The sequence below is a fragment of the Salmo salar genome, chromosome 11 (assembly GCF_965601325.2).
Source record: "Salmo salar chromosome 11, fSalSal1, whole genome shotgun sequence".
Taxonomy (NCBI): domain Eukaryota; kingdom Metazoa; phylum Chordata; class Actinopteri; order Salmoniformes; family Salmonidae; genus Salmo; species Salmo salar.
Genome location: NC_138301.1, coordinates 45,738,961 through 45,761,516, shown reverse-complemented (window position 1 = coordinate 45,761,516; position 22,556 = coordinate 45,738,961). Strand labels below are relative to the sequence as shown.

Here is a 22,556-nt window from a genome sequence, read left to right as displayed (position 1 = left end):
TAGTAATGTTATAGTGTATAATAGGTGAGTCTGTATCATGTAATATCTCTTAGTAATGTTATAGTGTATAATAGGTGAGTCTGTATCATGTCCTGTCTCTTAGTAATGTTATAGTGTATAATAGGTGAGTCTGTATCATGCAATATCTCTTAGTAATGTTATAGTGTATAATAGGTGAGTCTGTATCATGTAATATATCTTAGTAATGTTATAGTGTATAATAGGTGAGTCTGTATCATGTAATATCTCTTAGTAATGTTATAGTGTATAATAGGTGAGTCTGTATCATGTCCTTTCTCTTAGTAATGTTATAGTGTATAATAGGTATGTCTGTATCATGTAATATATCTTAGTAATGTTATAGTGTATAATAGGTGAGTCTGTATCATGTAATATCTCTTAGTAATGTTATAGTGTATAATAGGTGAGTCTGTATCATGTCCTGTCTCTTAGTAATGTTATAGTGTATAATAGGTGAGTCTGTATCATGTAATATCTCTTAGTAATGTTATAGTGTATAATAGGTGAGTCTGTATCATGTTCTGTCTCTTAGTAATATTATAGTGTATAATAGGTGAGTCTGTATCAGGGCCTGTCTCTTAGTAATGTTATAGTGTATAATAGGTGAGTCTGTATCATGTAATATCTCTTAGTAATGTTATAGTGTATAATAGGTGAGTCTGTATCATGTCCTGTCTCTTAGTAATGTTTTAGTGTATAATAGGTGAGTCTGTATCATGTAATATCTCTTAGTAATGTTATAGTGTATAATAGGTGAGTTTGTATCATGTCCTGTCTCTTAGTAATGTTATAGTGTATAATAGGTGAGTCTGTATCATGTCCTGTCTCTTAGTAATGTTATAGTGTAATAGGTGAGTCTGTATCATGTCCTGTCTCTTAGTAATGTTATAGTGTATAATATGTGAGTCTGTATCATGTCCTGTCTCTTAGTAATGTTATAGTGTATAATAGGTGAGTCTGTATCATGTAATATCTCTTAGTAATGTTATAGTGTATAATAGGTGAGTCTGTATCATGTCCTGTCTCTTAGTAATGTTATAGTGTATAATAGGTGAGTCTGTATCATGTCCTGTCTCTTAGTAATGTTATAGTGTATAATAGGTGAGTCTGTATCATGTCCTGTCTCTTAGTAATGTTATAGTGTATAATAGGTGAGTCTGTATCATGTCCTGTCTCTTAGTAATGTTATAGTGTATAATAGGTGAGTCTGTATCATGTAATATCTCTTAGTAATGTTATAGTGTATAATAGGTGAGTCTGTATCATGTCCTGTCTCTTAGTAATGTTATAGTGTAATAGGTGAGTCTGTATCATGTAATATCTCTTAGTAATGTTATAGTGTATAATAGGTGTGTCTGTATCATGTAATATCTGTTAGTAATGTTATAGTGTATAATAGGTGAGTCTGTATCATGTCCTGTCTCTTAGTAATGTTATAGTGTATAATAGGTGAGTCTGTATCATGTCCTGTCTCTTAGTAATGTTATAGTGTATAACAGGTGAGTCTGTATCATGTCATGTCTCTTAGTAATGTTATAGTGTATAATAGGTGAGTCTGTATCATGTAATATCTCTTAGTAATGTTATAGTGTATAATAGGTGAGTCTGTATCATGTAATATCTCTTAGTAATGTTATAGTGTATAATAGGTGAGTCTGTATCATGTCCTGTCTCTTAGTAATGTTATAGTGTATAATAGGTGTGTGTGTATCATGTAATATCTCTTAGTAATGTTATAGTGTATAATAGGTGAGTCTGTATCATGTCCTGTCTCTTAGTAATGTTATAGTGTATAATAGGTGAGTCTGTATCATGTCCTGTCTCTTAGTAATGTTATAGTGTATAATAGGTGAGTCTGTATCATGTCCTGTCTCTTAGTAATGTTATAGTGTATAATAGGTGAGTCTGTATCATGTCCTGTCTCTTAGTAATGTTATAGTGTATAATAGGTGAGTCTGTATCATGTCCTGTCTATTAGTAATGTTATAGTGTATAATAGGTGAGTCTGTATCATGTAATATCTCTTAGTAATGTTATAGTGTATAATAGGTGAGTCTGTATCATGTCCTGTCTCTTAGTAATGTTATAGTGTATAATAGGTGAGTCTGTATCATGTCCTGTCTCTTAGTAATGTTATAGTGTAATAGGTGTGTCTGTATCATGTAATATCTCTTAGTAATGTTATAGTGTATAATAGGTGAGTCTGTATCATGTAATATCTCTTAGTAATGTTATAGTGTATAATAGGTGAGTCTGTATCAGGTCCTGTCTCTTAGTAATGTTATAGTGTATAATAGGTGAGTCTGTATCATGCAATATCTCTTAGTAATGTTATAGTGTATAATAGGTGAGTCTGTATCATGTAATATCTCTTAGTAATGTTATAGTGTATAATAGGTGTGTCTGTATCATGTCCTTTCTCTTAGTAATGTTATAGTGTATAATAGGTATGTCTGTATCATGTAATATATCTTAGTAATGTTATAGTGTACAATAGGTGAGTCTGTATCATGTAATATCTCTTAGTAATGTTATAGTGTATAATAGGTGAGTCTGTATCATGTCCTGTCTCTTAGTAATGTTATAGTGTATAATAGGTGAGTCTGTATCATGTAATATCTCTTAGTAATGTTATAGTGTATAATAGGTGAGTCTGTATCATGTTCTGTCTCTTAGTAATATTATAGTGTATAATAGGTGAGTCTGTATCAGGGCCTGTCTCTTAGTCATGTTATAGTGTATAATAGGTGAGTCTGTATCATGTAATATCTCTTAGTAATGTTATAGTGTATAATAGGTGAGTCTGTATCATGTCCTGTCTCTTAGTAATGTTTTAGTGTATAATAGGTGAGTCTGTATCATGTAATATCTCTTAGTAATGTTATAGTGTATAATAGGTGAGTCTGTATCATGTCCTGTCTCTTAGTAATGTTATAGTGTATAATAGGTGAGTCTGTATCATGTCCTGTCTCTTAGTAATGTTATAGTGTAATAGGTGAGTCTGTATCATGTAATATCTCTTAGTAATGTTATAGTGTGTAATAGGTGAGTCTGTATCATGTCCTGTCTCTTAGTAATGTTATAGTGTATAATAGGTGAGTCTGTATCATGTCCTGTCTCTTAGTAATGTTATAGTGTATAATAGGTGTGTCTGTATCATGTAATATCTCTTAGTAATGTTATAGTGTATAATAGGTGAGTCTGTATCATGTCCTGTCTCTTAGTAATGTTATAGTGTATAATAGGTGAGTCTGTATCATGTCCTGTCTCTTAGTAATGTTATAGTGTATAATAGGTGAGTCTGTATCATGTCCTGTCTCTTAGTAATGTTATAGTGTATAATAGGTGAGTCTGTATCATGTCCTGTCTCTTAGTAATGTTATAGTGTATAATAGGTGAGTCTGTATCATGTAATATCTCTTAGTAATGTTATAGTGTATAATAGGTGAGTCTGTATCATGTCCTGTCTCTTAGTAATGTTACAGTGTATAATAGGTGAGTCTGTATCATGTCCTGTCTCTTAGTAATGTTATAGTGTAATAGGTGTGTCTGTATCATGTAATATCTCTTAGTAATGTTATAGTGTATAATAGGTGAGTCTGTATCATGTAATATCTCTTAGTAATGTTATAGTGTATAATTGGTGAGTCTGTATCATGTCCTGTCTCTTAGTAATGTTATAGTGTATAATAGGTGAGTCTGTATCATGCAATATCTCTTAGTAATGTTATAGTGTATAATAGGTGAGTCTGTATCATGTAATATCTCTTAGCAATGTTATAGTGTATAATAGGTGTTTCTGTATCATGTCCTTGCTCTTAGTAATGTTATAGTGTATAATAGGTATGTCTGTATCATGTAATATATCTTAGTAATGTTATAGTGTATAATAGGTGAGTCTGTATCATGTAATATCTCTTAGTAATGTTATAGTGTATAATAGGTGAGTCTGTATCATGTCCTGTCTCTTAGTAATGTTATAGTGTATAATAGGTGAGTCTGTATCATGTAATATCTCTTAGTAATGTTATAGTGTATAATAGGTGAGTCTGTATCATGTCCTGTCTCTTAGTAATGTTATAGTGTATAATAGGTGAGTCTGTATCATGTCCTGTCTCTTAGTAATGTTATAGTGTATAATAGGTGAGTCTGTATCATGTCCTGTCTCTTAGTAATGTTATAGTGTATAATAGGTGAGTCTGTATCATGTCCTGTCTCTTAGTAATGTTATAGTGTATAATAGGTGAGTCTGTATCATGTAATATCTCTTAGTAATGTTATAGTGTATAATAGGTGAGTCTGTATCATGTCCTGTCTCTTAGTAATGTTATAGTGTAATAGGTGAGTCTGTATCATGTAATATCTCTTAGTAATGTTATAGTGTATAATAGGTGTGTCTGTATCATGTAATATCTGTTAGTAATGTTATAGTGTATAATAGGTGAGTCTGTATCATGTCCTGTCTCTTAGTAATGTTATAGTGTATAATAGGTGAGTCTGTATCATGTCCTGTCTCTTAGTAATGTTATAGTGTATAATAGGTGAGTCTGTATCATGTCATGTCTCTTAGTAATGTTATAGTGTATAATAGGTGAGTCTGTATCATGTAATATCTCTTAGTAATGTTATAGTGTATAATAGGTGAGTCTGTATCATGTAATATCTCTTAGTAATGTTATAGTGTATAATAGGTGAGTCTGTATCATGTCCTGTCTCTTAGTAATGTTATAGTGTATAATAGGTGTGTCTGTATCATGTAATATCTCTTAGTAATGTTATAGTGTATAATAGGTGAGTCTGTATCATGTCCTGTCTCTTAGTAATGTTATAGTGTATAATAGGTGAGTCTGTATCATGTAATATCTCTTAGTAATGTTATAGTGTATAATAGGTGAGTCTGTATCATGTCCTGTCTCTTAGTAATGTTATAGTGTATAATAGGTGAGTCTGTATCATGTCCTGTCTCTTAGTAATGTTATAGTGTATAATAGGTGAGTCTGTATCATGTCCTGTCTCTTAGTAATGTTATAGTGTATAATAGGTGAGTCTGTATCATGTCCTGTCTCTTAGTAATGTTATAGTGTATAATAGGTGAGTCTGTATCATGTAATATCTCTTAGTAATGTTATAGTGTATAATAGGTGAGTCTGTATCATGTCCTGTCTCTTAGTAATGTTATAGTGTAAATAGGTGAGTCTGTATCATGTAATATCTCTTAGTAATGTTATAGTGTATAATAGGTGTGTCTGTATCATGTAATATCTGTTAGTAATGTTATAGTGTATAATAGGTGAGTCTGTATCATGTCCTGTCTCTTAGTAATGTTATAGTGTATAATAGGTGAGTCTGTATCATGTCCTGTCTCTTAGTAATGTTATAGTGTATAACAGGTGAGTCTGTATCATGTCATGTCTCTTAGTAATGTTATAGTGTATAATAGGTGAGTCTGTATCATGTAATATCTCTTAGTAATGTTATAGTGTATAATAGGTGAGTCTGTATCATGTAATATCTCTTAGTAATGTTATAGTGTATAATAGGTGAGTCTGTATCATGTCCTGTCTCTTAGTAATGTTATAGTGTATAATAGGTGTGTCTGTATCATGTAATATCTCTTAGTAATGTTATAGTGTATAATAGGTGAGTCTGTATCATGTCCTGTCTCTTAGTAATGTTATAGTGTATAATAGGTGAGTCTGTATCATGTCCTGTCTCTTAGTAATGTTATAGTGTATAATAGGTGAGTCTGTATCATGTCCTGTCTCTTAGTAATGTTATAGTGTATAATAGGTGAGTCTGTATCATGTCCTGTCTCTTAGTAATGTTATAGTGTATAATAGGTGAGTCTGTATCATGTCCTGTCTATTAGTAATGTTATAGTGTATAATAGGTGAGTCTGTATCATGTCCTGTCTCTTAGTAATGTTATAGTGTAATAGGTGTGTCTGTATCATGTAATATCTCTTAGTAATGTTATAGTGTATAATAGGTGAGTCTGTATAATGTAATATCTCTTAGTAATGTTATAGTGTATAATAGGTGAGTCTGTATCATGTCCTGTCTCTTAGTAATGTTATAGTGTATAATAGGTGAGTCTGTATCATGCAATATCTCTTAGTAATGTTATAGTGTATAATAGGTGAGTCTGTATCATGTAATATCTCTTAGTAATGTTATAGTGTATAATAGGTGTGTCTGTATCATGTCCTTTCTCTTAGTAATGTTATAGTGTATAATAGGTATGTCTGTATCATGTAATATATCTTAGTAATGTTATAGTGTACAATAGGTGAGTCTGTATCATGTAATATCTCTTAGTAATGTTATAGTGTATAATAGGTGAGTCTGTATCATGTCCTGTCTCTTAGTAATGTTATAGTGTATAATAGGTGAGTCTGTATCATGTAATATCTCTTAGTAATGTTATAGTGTATAATAGGTGAGTCTGTATCATGTTCTGTCTCTTAGTAATATTATAGTGTATAATAGGTGAGTCTGTATCAGGGCCTGTCTCTTAGTAATGTTATAGTGTATAATAGGTGAGTCTGTATCATGTAATATCTCTTAGTAATGTTATAGTGTATAATAGGTGAGTCTGTATCATGTCCTGTCTCTTAGTAATGTTTTAGTGTATAATAGGTGAGTCTGTATCATGTAATATCTCTTAGTAATGTTATAGTGTATAATAGGTGAGTCTGTATCATGTCCTGTCTCTTAGTAATGTTATAGTGTATAATAGGTGAGTCTGTATCATGTCCTGTCTCTTAGTAATGTTATAGTGTATAATAGGTGAGTCTGTATCATGTAATATCTCTTAGTAATGTTATAGTGTGTAATAGGTGAGTCTGTATCATGTCCTGTCTCTTAGTAATGTTATAGTGTATAATAGGTGAGTCTGTATCATGTCCTGTCTCTTAGTAATGTTATAGTGTATAATAGGTGTGTCTGTATCATGTAATATCTCTTAGTAATGTTATAGTGTATAATAGGTGAGTCTGTATCATGTCCTGTCTCTTAGTAATGTTATAGTGTATAATAGGTGAGTCTGTATCATGCAATATCTCTTAGTAATGTTATAGTGTATAATAGGTGAGTCTGTATCATGTAATATCTCTTAGTATTGTTATAGTGTATAATAGGTGTGTCTGTATCATGTCCTTTCTCTTAGTAATGTTATAGTGTATAATAGGTATGTCTGTATCATGTAATATCTCTTAGTAATGTTATAGTGTACAATAGGTGAGTCTGTATCATGTAATATCTCTTAGTAATATTATAGTGTATAATAGGTGAGTCTGTATCAGGGCCTGTCTCTTAGTAATGTTATAGTGTATAATAGGTGAGTCTGTATCATGTAATATCTCTTAGTAATGTTATAGTGTATAATAGGTGAGTCTGTATCATGTCCTGTCTCTTAGTAATGTTTTAGTGTATAATAGGTGAGTCTGTATCATGTAATATCTCTTAGTAATGTTATAGTGTATTGTAGGTGAGTCTGTATCATGTCCTGTCTCTTAGTAATGTTATAGTGTATAATAGGTGAGTCTGTATCATGTCCTGTCTCTTAGTAATGTTATAGTGTAATAGGTGAGTCTGTATCATGTAATATCTCTTAGTAATGTTATAGTGTGTAATAGGTGAGTCTGTATCATGTCCTGTCTCTTAGTAATGTTATAGTGTATAATAGGTGAGTCTGTATCATGTCCTGTCTCTTAGTAATGTTATAGTGTATAATAGGTGTGTCTGTATCATGTAATATCTCTTAGTAATGTTATAGTGTATAATAGGTGAGTCTGTATCATGTCCTGTCTCTTAGTAATGTTATAGTGTATAATAGGTGAGTCTGTATCATGTCCTGTCTCTTAGTAATGTTATAGTGTATAATAGGTGAGTCTGTATCATGTCCTGTCTCTTAGTAATGTTATAGTGTATAATAGGTGAGTCTGTATCATGTAATATCTCTTAGTAATGTTATAGTGTATAATAGGTGAGTCTGTATCATGTCCTGTCTCTTAGTAATGTTATAGTGTATAATAGGTGAGTCTGTATCATGTCCTGTCTCTTAGTAATGTTATAGTGTAATAGGTGTGTCTGTATCATGTAATATCTCTTAGTAATGTTATAGTGTATAATAGGTGAGTCTGTATCATGTCCTGTCTCTTAGTAATGTTATAGTGTATAATAGGTGAGTCTGTATCATGTCCTGTCTCTTAGTAATGTTATAGTGTATAATAGGTGAGTCTGTATCATGCAATATCTCTTAGTAATGTTATAGTGTATAATTGGTGAGTCTGTATCATGTAATATCTCTTAGTAATGTTATAGTGTATAATAGGTGAGTCTGTATCATGTAATATCTCTTAGTAATGTTATAGTGTATAATAGGTGTGTCTGTATCATGTCCTTTCTCTTAGTAATGTTATAGTGTATAATAGGTATGTCTGTATCATGTAATATATCTTAGTAATGTTATAGTGTATAATAGGTGAGTCTGTATCATGTAATATCTCTTAGTAATGTTATAGTGTATAATAGGTGAGTCTGTATCATGTCCTGTCTCTTAGTAATGTTATAGTGTATAATAGGTGAGTCTGTATCATGTAATATCTCTTAGTAATGTTATAGTGTATAATAGGTGAGTCTGTATCATGTTCTGTCTCTTAGTAATGTTATAGTGTATAATAGGTGAGTCTGTATCATGTCCTGTCTCTTAGTAATGTTATAGTGTATAATAGGTGAGTCTGTATCATGTAATATCTCTTAGTAATGTTATAGTGTATAATAGGTGAGTCTGTATCATGTCCTGTCTCTTAGTAATGTTATAGTGTATAATAGGTGAGTCTGTATCATGTAATATCTCTTAGTAATGTTATAGTGTATAATAGGTGAGTCTGTATCATGTCCTGTCTCTTAGTAATGTTATAGTGTATAATAGGTGAGTCTGTATCATGTCCTGTCTCTTAGTAATGTTATAGTGTATAATAGGTGAGTCTGTATCATGTCCTGTCTCTTAGTAATGTTATAGTGTATAATAGGTGAGTCTGTATCATGTCCTGTCTCTTAGTAATGTTATAGTGTATAATAGGTGAGTCTGTATCATGTCCTGTCTCTTAGTAATGTTATAGTGTATAATAGGTGAGTCTGTATCATGTAATATCTCTTAGTAATGTTATAGTGTATAATAGGTGAGTCTGTATCATGTAATATCTGTTAGTAATGTTATAGTGTATAATAGGTGAGTCTGTATCATGTAATATCTCTTAGTAATGTTATAGTGTATAATAGGTGAGTCTGTATCATGTAATATCTCTTAGTAATGTTATAGTGTATAATAGTTGTGTCTGTATCATGTAATATCTCTTAGTAATGTTATAGTGTATAATAGGTGAGTCTGTATCATGTAATATCTCTTAGTAATGTTATAGTGTATAATAGGTGTGTCTGTATCATGTCCTGTCTCTTAGTAATGTTATAGTGTATAATAGGTGAGTCTGTATCATGTAATATCTCTTAGTAATGTTATAGTGTATAATAGGTGAGTCTGTATCATGTTCTGTCTCTTAGTAATATTATAGTGTATAATAGGTGAGTCTGTATCAGGGCCTGTCTCTTAGTAATGTTATAGTGTATAATAGGTGAGTCTGTATCATGTAATATCTCTTAGTAATGTTATAGTGTATAATAGGTGAGTCTGTATCATGTCCTGTCTCTTAGTAATGTTATAGTGTATAATAGGTGAGTCTGTATCATGTCCTGTCTCTTAGTAATGTTATAGTGTATAATAGGTGTGTCTGTATCATGTAATATCTCTTAGTAATGTTATAGTGTATAATAGGTGAGTCTGTATCATGTCCTGTCTCTTAGTAATGTTATAGTGTATAATAGGTGAGTCTGTATCATGTCCTGTCTCTTAGTAATGTTATAGTGTATAATAGGTGAGTCTGTATCATGTACTGTCTCTTAGTAATGTTATAGTGTATAATAGGTGAGTCTGTATCATGTCCTGTCTCTTAGTAATGTTATAGTGTATAATAGGTGAGTCTGTATCATGTAATATCTCTTAGTAATGTTATAGTGTATAATAGGTGAGTCTGTATCATGTCCTGTCTCTTAGTAATGTTATAGTGTATAATAGGTGAGTCTGTATCATGTCCTGTCTCTTAGTAATGTTATAGTGTATAATAGGTGTGTCTGTATCATGTAATATCTCTTAGTAATGTTATAGTGTATAATAGGTGAGTCTGTATCATGTCCTGTCTCTTAGTAATGTTATAGTGTATAATAGGTGAGTCTGTATCATGTCCTGTCTCTTAGTAATGTTATAGTGTATAATAGGTGAGTCTGTATCATGTAATATCTCTTAGTAATGTTATAGTGTATAATAGGTGAGTCTGTATCATGTAATATCTCTTAGTAATGTTATAGTGTATAATAGGTGAGTCTGTATCATGTAATGTCTCTTAGTAATGTTATAGTGTATAATAGGTGAGTCTGTATCATGTCCTGTCTCTTAGTAATGTTATAGTGTATAATAGGTGAGTCTGTATCATGTAATATCTCTTAGTAATGTTATAGTGTATAATAGGTGAGTCTGTATCATGTAATATCTCTTAGTAATGTTATAGTGTATAATAGGTGAGTCTGTATCATGTAATATCTCTTAGTAATGTTATAGTGTATAATAGGTGAGTCTGTATCATGTCCTGTCTCTTAGTAATGTTATAGTGTATAATAGGTGAGTCTGTATCATGTCCTGTCTCTTAGTAATGTTATAGTGTATAATAGGTGAGTCTGTATCATGTCATGTCTCTTAGTAATGTTATAGTGTATAATAGGTGAGTCTGTATCATGTAATATCTCTTAGTAATGTTATAGTGTATAATAGGTGAGTCTGTATCATGTCCTGTCTCTTAGTAATGTTATAGTGTATAATAGGTGTGTCTGTATCATGTAATATCTCTTAGTAATGTTATAGTGTATAATAGGTGAGTCTGTATCATGTCCTGTCTCTTAGTAATGTTATAGTGTATAATAGGTGAGTCTGTATCATGTCCTGTCTCTTAGTAATGTTATAGTGTATAATAGGTGAGTCTGTATCATGTCCTGTCTCTTAGTAATGTTATAGTGTATAATAGGTGAGTCTGTATCATGTCCTGTCTCTTAGTAATGTTATAGTGTATAATAGGTGAGTCTGTATCATGTAATATCTCTTAGTAATGTTATAGTGTATAATAGGTGAGTCTGTATCATGTAATATCTCTTAGTAATGTTATAGTGTATAATAGGTGAGTCTGTATCATGTCCTGTCTCTTAGTAATGTTATAGTGTATAATAGGTGAGTCTGTATCATGTAATATCTCTTAGTAATGTTATAATGTATAATAGTTGTGTCTGTATCATGTAATATCTCTTAGTAATGTTATAGTGTATAATAGGTGAGTCTGTATCATGTTCTGTCTCTTAGTAATATTATAGTGTATAATAGGTGAGTCTGTATCATGGCCTGTCTCTTAGTAATGTTATAGTGTATAATAGGTGAGTCTGTATCATGTAATATCTCTTAGTAATGTTATAGTGTATAATAGGTGAGTCTGTATCATGTCCTGTCTCTTAGTAATGTTATAGTGTATATAGGTGAGTCTGTATCATGTAATATCTCTTAGTAATGTTATAGTGTATAATAGGTGAGTCTGTATCATGTCCTGTCTCTTAGTAATGTTATAGTGTATAATAGGTGAGTCTGTATCATGTCCTGTCTCTTAGTAATGTTATAGTGTATAATAGGTGAGTCTGTATCATGTCCTGTCTCTTAGTAATGTTATAGTGTATAATAGGTGAGTCTGTATCATGTCATGTCTCTTAGTAATGTTATAGTGTATAATAGGTGAGTCTGTATCATGTAATATCTCTTAGTAATGTTATAGTGTATAATAGGTGAGTCTGTATCATGTAATATCTCTTAGTAATGTTATAGTGTATAATAGGTGATTCTGTATCATGTAATATCTCTTAGTAATGTTATAGTGTATAATAGGTGAGTCTGTATCATGTCCTGTCTCTTAGTAATGTTATAGTGTAATAGGTGAGTCTGTATCATGTAATATCTCTTAGTAATGTTATAGTGTATAATAGGTGTGTCTGTATCATGTCCTGTCTCTTAGTAATGTTATAGTGTATAATAGGTGAGTCTGTATCATGTAATATCTCTTAGTAATGTTATAGTGTATAATAGGTGAGTCTGTATCATGTCCTGTCTCTTAGTAATGTTATAGTGTATAATAGGTGAGTCTGTATCATGTCATGTCTCTTAGTAATGTTATAGTGTATAATAGGTGAGTCTGTATCATGCAATATCTCTTAGTAATGTTATAGTGTATAATAGGTGAGTCTGTATCATGTAATATCTCTTAGTAATGTTATAGTGTATAATAGGTGAGTCTGTATCATGTCCTGTCTCTTAGTAATGTTATAGTGTATAATAGGTGAGTCTGTATCATGTAATATCTCTTAGTAATGTTATAGTGTATAATAGGTGAGTCTGTATCATGTCCTGTCTCTTAGTAATGTTATAGTGTATAATAGGTGAGTCTGTATCATGTAATATCTCTTAGTAATGTTATAGTGTATAATAGGTGAGTCTGTATCATGTCCTGTCTCTTAGTAATGTTATAGTGTATAATAGGTGAGTCTGTATCATGTCCTGTCTCTTAGTAATGTTATAGTGTATAATAGGTGAGTCTGTATCATGTAATATCTCTTAGTAATGTTATAGTGTATAATAGGTGAGTCTGTATCATGTCCTGTCTCTTAGTAATGTTATAGTGTATAATAGGTGAGTCTGTATCATGTAATATCTCTTAGTAATGTTATAGTGTATAATAGGTGAGTCTGTATCATGTCCTGTCTCTTAGTAATGTTATAGTGTAATAGGTGAGTCTGTATCATGTAATATCTCTTAGTAATGTTATAGTGTGTAATAGGTGAGTCTGTATCATGTCCTGTCTCTTAGTAATGTTATAGTGTATAATAGGTGAGTCTGTATCATGCAATATCTCTTAGTAATGTTATAGTGTATAATAGGTGAGTCTGTATCATGTAATATCTCTTAGTAATGTTATAGTGTATAATAGGTGAGTCTGTATCATGTCCTGTCTCTTAGTAATGTTATAGTGTAATAGGTGAGTCTGTATCATGTAATATCTCTTAGTAATGTTATAGTGTATAATAGGTGAGTCTGTATCATGTAATATCTCTTAGTAATGTTATAATGTATAATAGGTTTGTCTGTATCATGTAATATCTCTTAGTAATGTTATAGTGTATAATAGGTGAGTCTGTATCATGTAATATCTCTTAGTAATGTTATAGTGTATAATAGGTGTGTCTGTATCATGTCCTGTCTCTTAGTAATGTTATAGTGTATAATAGGTGAGTCTGTATCATGTCCTGTCTCTTAGTAATGTTATAGTGTATAATAGGTGAGTCTGTATCATGTAATATCTCTTAGTAATGTTATAGTGTATAATAGGTGAGTCTGTATCATGTCCTGTCTCTTAGTAATGTTATAGTGTATAATAGGTGAGTCTGTATCATGTAATATCTCTTAGTAATGTTATAGTGTATAATAGGTGAGTCTGTATCATGTCCTGTCTCTTAGTAATGTTATAGTGTAATAGGTGAGTCTGTATCATGTAATATCTCTTAGTAATGTTATAGTGTATAATAGGTGAGTCTGTATCATGTAATATCTCTTAGTAATGTTATAGTGTATAATAGGTGAGTCTGTATCATGTAATATCTCTTAGTAATGTTATAGTGTATAATAGGTGTGTCTGTATCATGTCCTGTCTCTTAGTAATGTTATAGTGTATAATAGGTGAGTCTGTATCATGTCCTGTCTCTTAGTAATGTTATAGTGTATAATAGGTGAGTCTGTATCATGTCCTGTCTCTTAGTAATGTTATAGTGTATAATAGGTGAGTCTGTATCATGTCATGTCTCTTAGTAATGTTATAGTGTATAATAGGTGAGTCTGTATCATGCAATATCTCTTAGTAATGTTATAGTGTATAATAGGTGAGTCTGTATCATGTAATATCTCTTAGTAATGTTATAGTGTATAATAGGTGAGTCTGTATCATGTCCTGTCTCTTAGTAATGTTATAGTGTATAATAGGTGAGTCTGTATCATGTCCTGTCTCTTAGTAATGTTATAGTGTATAATAGGTGAGTCTGTATCATGTAATATCTCTTAGTAATGTTATAGTGTATAATAGGTGAGTCTGTATCATGTCCTGTCTCTTAGTAATGTTATAGTGTAATAGGTGAGTCTGTATCATGTAATATCTCTTAGTAATGTTATAGTGTGTAATAGGTGAGTCTGTATCATGTCCTGTCTCTTAGTAATGTTATAGTGTATAATAGGTGAGTCTGTATCATGCAATATCTCTTAGTAATGTTATAGTGTATAATAGGTGAGTCTGTATCATGTAATATCTCTTAGTAATGTTATAGTGTATAATAGGTGAGTCTGTATCATGTCCTGTCTCTTAGTAATGTTATAGTGTATAATAGGTGTGTCTGTATCATGTAATATATCTTAGTAATGTTATAGTGTATAATAGGTGAGTCTGTATCATGTAATATCTCTTAGTAATGTTATAGTGTATAATAGGTGAGTCTGTATCATGTCCTGTCTCTTAGTAATGTTATAGTGTATAATAGGTGAGTCTGTATCATGTAATATCTCTTAGTAATGTTATAGTGTATAATAGGTGAGTCTGTATCATGTCCTGTCTCTTAGTAATGTTATAGTGTATAATAGGTGAGTCTGTATCATGTCCTGTCTCTTAGTAATGTTATAGTGTATAATAGGTGAGTCTGTATCATGTCCTGTCTCTTAGTAATGTTATAGTGTATAATAGGTGAGTCTGTATCATGTAATATCTCTTAGTAATATTATAGTGTATAATAGGTGAGTCTGTATCATGTCCTGTCTCTTAGTAATGTTATAGTGTATAATAGGTGAGTCTGTATCATGTAATATCTCTTAGTAATGTTATAGTGTATAATAGGTGAGTCTGTATCATGTCCTGTCTCTTAGTAATGTTATAGTGTATAATAGGTGAGTCTGTATCATGTAATATCTCTTAGTAATGTTATAGTGTATAATAGGTGAGTCTGTATCATGTCCTGTCTCTTAGTAATGTTATAGTGTATAATAGGTGAGTCTGTATCATGTCCTGTCTCTTAGTAATGTTATAGTGTATAATAGGTGAGTCTGTATCCTGTAATATCTCTTAGTAATGTTATAGTGTATAATAGGTGAGTCTGTATCATGTCCTGTCTCTTAGTAATGTTATAGTGTATAATAGGTGAGTCTGTATCATGTAATATCTCTTAGTAATGTTATAGTGTATAATAGGTGAGTCTGTATCATGTCCTGTCTCTTAGTAATGTTATAGTTTATAATAGGTGAGTCTGTATCATGTAATATCTCTTAGTAATGTTATAGTGTATAATAGGTGAGTCTGTATCATGTAATATCTCTTAGTAATGTTATAGTGTATAATAGGTGAGTCTGTATCATGTCCTAGGAGGCTGGTGCTGCAGTGACTCAATCTTTGTTCTTGGTCTGGTGTTATCTACATTCACAGGGTCTAAAGGTTTCACATTGTTATATGGTCTATGGCAGTTACAAATAATGGTATTATTATGCAGTAAATTTCTTAAAATTGGTCCCAATAGCCCATTCTCAAATCTACATTGTTAGATGTATTGAAGAAGGGTTTTATTGATCTATTTTCTACTTATTCTTTAGTTTTTGTAATTTTTTTCACCTTTCAACCCTTATGGTGGATCACGACTCAACAGACACCTCAGCTGGTGGATCACAACTCAACAGACACCTCCGTTGGTGGATCACAACTCAACAGACACCTCAGCTGGTGGATCACAACTCAACAGACACCTCAGCTTGTGGGTCACAACTCAACACACACCTCCGTTGGTGGATCACAACTCAACAGACACCTCCGTTGGTGGATCACAACTCAACAGACACCTCCGTTGGTGGATCACAACTCAACAGACACCTCAGCTGGTGGGTCACAACTCAACAGACACCTCAGCTGGTGGATCACAACTCAACAGACACCTCAGCTGGTGGATCACAACTCAACAGACACCTCAGCTGGTGGGTCGCGAAGCAAAATATGTGAGAACTCCTAGTCTACATAGATAGACCATATAACAATCTGAAACCTTTAGGTGGTTCATTACGCATCTTGTACTGTCTCTCTGTATTGTTATAGGACTATAATACGTGTCTGTGTACTGTCTCTCTGTATTGTTATAGGACTATAATACGTCTCTGTACTGTCTCTCTGTATTGTTATAGGGCTATAATGCGTGTCTGTGTACTGTCTCTCTGTATTGTTATAGGACTATAATACGTCTCTGTACTGTCTCTCTGTATTGTTATAGGGCTATAATACGTGCCTCTGTACTGTCTCTCTGTATTGTTATAGGGCTATAATACGTGCCTCTATACTGTCTCTCTGTATTGTTATAGGGCTATAATACGTGTCTCTGTACTGTCTCTCTGTATTGTTATAGGGCTATAATACGTGTCTCTGTACTGTCTCTCTGTATTGTTATAGGGCTATAATACGTGTCTCTGTACTGTCTCTCTGTATTGTTATAGGGCTATAATACGTGTCTCTGTACTGTCTCTCTGTATTGTTATACAACTATAATACGTGTCTCTGTCATGTATTTGCAGGCTGATTTTTTAAATTTATTTAACTAGGCATGTCAGTTAAGAACAAATTCTTATTTACAATGATGACTCTCTGATGCTGAGAGTTTCTCTCTTCTGGTTTTCTGTTCCCTCCAGTTGTATGTCAGTAACATCAATGAAGAGTGACCGTTCAATCGATTCCCCTTGTTATTTCAAAGAGAGAGAAAAGGTCTCTCAGCCAAAAGCAGGGTAAGACCCTCTATTCTACCTTCTAAAACACAGAACCTCCAAGGATGCTACTGCTTTACCAGCATTTAATAAAATATTAAAGGATGCTACTGCTTTACCAGCATTTAATAAAATATTAAAGGATGCTACTGCTTTACCTCCATATAATAAAATATTAAAGGATGCTACTGCTTTACCTCCATATAATAAAATATTAAAGGATTCTACTGCTTTACCTCCATATAATAAAATATTAAAGGATGCTACTGCTTTACCTGCGTATAATAAAATATTAAAGGATGCTACTGCTTTACCTCCATATAATAAAATATTAAGGGATGATACTGCTTTACCTCATTATAATAAAATATTATAAGATGCTAGTGCTTTACCAGCATTTAATACAATATTAAAGGATGATACTGCTTTACCTCATTATAATAAAATATTATAAGATGCTACTGCTTTACCAGCATTTAATAAAATATTAAAGGATGCTACTGCTTTACCAGCATTTAATAAAATATTAAAGGATGCTACTGCTTTACCAGCCTTAAATAAAATATTAAAGGATGCTACTGCTTTACCAGCATTTAATACAATATTAAAGGATTCTACTGCTTTACCTCCATATAATAAAATATTAAAGGATTCTACTGCTTTACCAGCATTTAATACAATATTAAAGGATGCTACTGCTTTACCAGCATTTAATACAATATTAAAGGATGCTACTGCTTTACCTCCATATAATAAAATATTAAAGGATGCTACTACTTTACCTCCATATAATAAAATATTAAAGGATGCTACTGCTTTACCTCATTATAATAAAATATTAAAGGATGCTACTGCTTTACCTCATTATAATAAAATATTAAAGGATGCTACTGCTTTACCTCATTATAATAAAATATTAAAGGATGCTACTGCTTTACCTCATTATAATAAAATATTAAAGGATGTTACTGCTTTACCTCATTATAATAAAATATTAAAGGATGCTACTGCTTTACCAGCATGTAATAAAATAAAGGATGCTACTGCTTTACCTCATTTTAATAAAATATTAAAGGATGCTACTGCTTTACCAGCCTCAAATAAAATATTAAAGGATGCTACTGCTTTACCTCCATATAATAAAATATTAAAGGATGCTACTGCTTTACCTCATTATAATACAATATTAAAAGGATGCTACTGCTTTACCTCATTATAATACAATATTAAAAGGATGCTACTGCTTTACCTCATTATAATAAAATATTAAAGGATGCTACTGCTTTACCTCATTATAATAAAATATTAAAGGATGCTACTGCTTTACCAGCATATAATAAAATAAAGGATGCTACTGCTTTACCTCATTATAATAACATATTAAAGGATGCTACTGCTTTACCAGCCGATAATAAAATATTAAAGGATGCTACTGCTTTACCTCATTATAATACAATATTAGAGGATGCTACTGCTTTACCAGCATATAATAAAATAAAGGATGCTACTGCTTTACCTCATTATAATAAAAATATTAAAGGATGCTACTGCTTTACCTCATTATAATAAAATATTAAAGGATGCTACTGCTTTACCTCCATATAATAAAATATTAAAGGATGCTACTGCTTTACCTCCATATAATAAAATATTAAAGGATGCTGCTGCTTTACCTCCATATAATAAAATATTAAAGGATGCTACTGTTTTACCTCCATATAATAATATATTTAAGGATGCTACTGCTGTTTTGTTCACGTAGCTACCGCGGTTAGCAGAGTGATGCGCACCCCAGCACATGCACAGATTCTCTGGGTGACTGTGTGGGACCAAAGTATTGCATCGTCTCAATGGATGATTTTGGGCGGATCACTTTTGTTAAGTCTTTCAAAGTGTTTTCCGTTCTGGGGATAAAAATTGTCTGACTAAATGTCGAATGCATGAACTTTAGAAAAAAATAATGTGATCAAAGGTCATGAAGTGTCGACTGCAAGTTTCTGCAGTTTCTCTTCACCAACTTCATCCTGCAGCATCGCCTGCATTGTGGGAGGATCATGTATTTGATAGAATGTGTAGTAGATCTAACATATGTTTTATTGATCCACGTATTTGATTAGTAGGTCATTCCTCTTTTCTTTTCCCGATCAATAACCAGACCAGGAGAACCATGTGACATCTGCTCTGAGCGCAAAGCCATGAAGCTTTGTCTGACCTGCTCTGTCTACTACTGTGAGAAATGCGTTAGGAAGCACTTTATAATACAAGCACTGAGGAAACACGTCATAGTGGATGTCACTGAAGAAGTCGTACTACGGAGAAACAACTTGGAGAAGAAGACGAGAGAGGAACAGGAGGAAGAAGGAAGGAGACAGACAGGAGGAGGGGCTGAGGTGGCAGACGAGGAAGGAGGACATTAGGGAATAGGAGAGCGGGCACCAGGAAGAGGGAAGGAGACAGGGACAGGAGGAGGGGCTGAGGTGGCAGACGAGGAAGGAGGACTTTAGGGAAGAAGAGAGGGGGCACCAGGAGACTGCGGAACAACAGTGCAGAGAGGAGGAGAGGGAGAGAGAGAGGGAGAAGCAATCGATGGAGGACTCCTATGGCTATACCGGCAAGGTCCAGCCTGAGACATCCATGGCAGACAGGGCAAAGTCCAAATCCACTCCTGAGCTGGACCATGTGGAGAAACCAGAGATCAAAGTGACGAGCAGTGACGGGCTGGGTGAGGCATCGTGGATAAAGGGTCAGCAGAACCTGCCCAAGGCACAGCTGGAGAGGCAGCAGATCCTGCAGGAGATGAAAAAGAAAGTCAGACTACGCAACGACAACAGCTGGATCCGCCAGTGCTCCACCAGCAAGCACCCTGCCGCCGGACCCATCAGGAAAGGCAAGTCTCTCGACAACCTGGACATCTGCTCTTCCTGGCACTCGTCGTGGACACCGGAAAGCACCTCCTCCATCCTCAACTACAGTTGGCCTCACTCTGCCCTCAACACCTACATCGGCGGGGTCAGAGGTCATTCCGGCTCAGCCACGAAGTCCTCTCTCTCCATGAGCTCCCTCAGAGGAGCCAGGGTGGGAAGCAACCAGGCTTCATGGTCCCAGCGCTCTCCCTCACCCTCCTCCTCTTCCCCTTCTACTGGCCCCAAGTCCCAGTCATTCCTATCCGTGCATGAAAGCAGCAGGACAGTGAGTGGCAAGAGAATCTGTACGTTCTGTGACACGGCACTGGTCAAGGGAGCCGCCATGGTCATCGAGTCCCTGGGGCTCGTTTATCATTTGACCTGTTTCAAGTGCATCAACTGTAAGTCTGAGCTGCTGGGCGCATCGGAGGTCGGAGCAGAGGTCAGAATACGGAACCGACGGCTCTTCTGTGACTCCTGCTACATGATTCAAAAGTGGACAGTCAACCTCCGTGAGAAATCAGTCAAAAGATTTTCAGAAGTAAAGCAAGATACACCAGCAGTGTTGTTTCAAATGGGAGCAAATGAAACATAGTGGGCAGAACAAGGAGTTTCAAATTTAGTTTTAATGTCACATGCACAGGATGAAGCAGGTCTAAAACAGTACAGTGAAACATTAACTTGTGAGCTCTTTCCCATCAATGCACAATAAAGCCAGTGACATAGAAATAAAATAGGACATGAGAAGAAACATGAGGATGCTGTTAAATACAGGGGTCTGATATACAGGTCTCTGATATACAGGTCTCTGATATACAGGTCTCTGATATACAGGTCTCTGATATACAGGTCTCTGATATACAGGTCTCTGATATACAGGTCTCTGATATACAGGGGTCTGATATACAGGTCTCTGATATACAGGGGTCTGATATACAGGTCTGATATACAGGGGTCTGATATACAGGGGTCTGATATACAGGGGTCTGATATACAGGTCTGATATACATACAGGTCCGATATACAGGGGTCCGATATACAGGTCCGATATACATACAGGTCTGATATACAGGTCTGATATACAGGGGTCTGATATACAGGGGTCTGATATACAGGTCCGATATACAGGGGTCCGATATACAGGGGCCCGATATACAGGGGTCCGATATACAGGTGTAATACACAGGTCCGATATACAGGGGTCCGATATACAGGTGTAATATACAGGTCTGATATACAGGTGTAATATACAGGGGTCTGATATACAGGGGTCCGATATACAGGGGTCTGATATACAGGCGTCCGATATACAGGGGTCTGATATACAGGTGTAATATACATGTCCGATATACAGGTCCGATATACAGGTGTAATATACAGGTCCGATATACAGGTGTAATATACAGGTACGATATACAGGTCCGATATACAGGTCTGATATACAGGGGTCCGATATACAGGGGTCCGATATACAGGTGTAATATACAGGGGTCTGATATACAGGTGTCTGATATACAGGTCTGATATACAGGGGTCTGATATACAGGTCTGATATACAGGGGTCTGATATACAAGTCTGATATACAGGTCTGATATGACCTGAGAATAGGCATAGTCAGTGCAGATAGTCTGTGGTAGAGAGGAAGGGTATTAGTAGTTATCTATTCAACAGTTTTATGCTCTCCAACAGTCTTATGGCCTGGGGAAAGAAGCTACACTGAACAAAATGATAAATGCAACATGTAAAGTCTTGGTCCCATGTTTCATGAGCTCAAATAAAAGATCCCAGAAGTGTTCAATATGCACAAAAAGCTTATTTCTCTCAAATGTATTTACATCTGTGTTAGTTAGCATTTCTCCTTTGCCAAGATAATCCATCCACCTGACAGGTGTGACATATCAAGAAGCTTATTAAACAGCATGATCATTACACAGGTGCCCCTTGTGCTGGGGACAATAAAAGGCCACTCTAAAATGTGCAGTTTTGCCACAGATGTCTTAAGTTGAGGGAGCGTGCAATTGGCATGCTGACTGCAGGGATGTCCACCAGAGCTGTTGGCAGAGAGTTTCACGTTCATTTCTCTACCATAAACTGCCTCCAAAGTCATTTTAGAGAATTTAGCCAACCGGCCTCACATCCACAGACCACGTGTATGGCGTCGTGCGGGAGAGCGGTTTGCTGATGTCAACATTGTGAACAGAGTGCCCCATGGTGGAGGTGGGGTTATGGTATGGGCAAGCAGAAACTACGAACAACGAACACAATTGGATTTATCAATGGCAATTTGAATGTTCAAAAATACTGCGACGAGATCCTGGGGCCCATTTATTTTTTTGTAAACAACATATGCTTATCTGTATTCCCAGTCGTGTGAAATCCTTAGATTAGGGCCACATGAATTTATTTAAATTGACTGATTTCCTCATATGAGCTGTAACTCAGTAAAATGGTTGGAATTGTTGCCTGTTGGTCCACGACTCGATGCTCCGGTACCGCCTGCCGGACAGGAGCAGAGGACAGTCCATGGCTCAGGTGGCTGGAGTCCTTGGCAGTTTTTCGGGCATAAATGTCTTGGATGGCCATCCGCACCACCCTCTGTAGGTCCTTGCGGTCGTGGATGGAGTAGTTGCCATACCAGGCGGTGATACAACCAGTCAGGATGC

The 22,556-nt window shown here is 34.3% G+C and overlaps 1 protein-coding gene across 3 annotated transcripts in view; it reads left to right on the top strand.

The window, feature by feature from the left end:
• The window catches only part of LOC106593592 (LIM domain only protein 7), a 213,195-nt gene that overhangs the window by 183,263 nt on the left and 7,376 nt on the right, over positions 1–22,556 (top strand). Inside the window, exons 2-3 of one of the 3 annotated variants that reach the window (XR_014379393.1) lie at positions 15,894–16,215; positions 16,918–17,010. Coding sequence is in view for 1 of the 3 variants with exons in the window: in XM_082957997.1 (XP_082814123.1) it covers positions 19,576–20,487 (912 nt within the window). In the remaining 2 variants the exon portion in view is untranslated. Of the gene's footprint in view, positions 1–15,893; positions 16,216–16,917; positions 17,011–19,144; positions 21,687–22,556 lie in introns of those variants that run through there. The other 2 variants (XM_082957997.1, XR_014379392.1) reach the window with 2 other exon arrangements.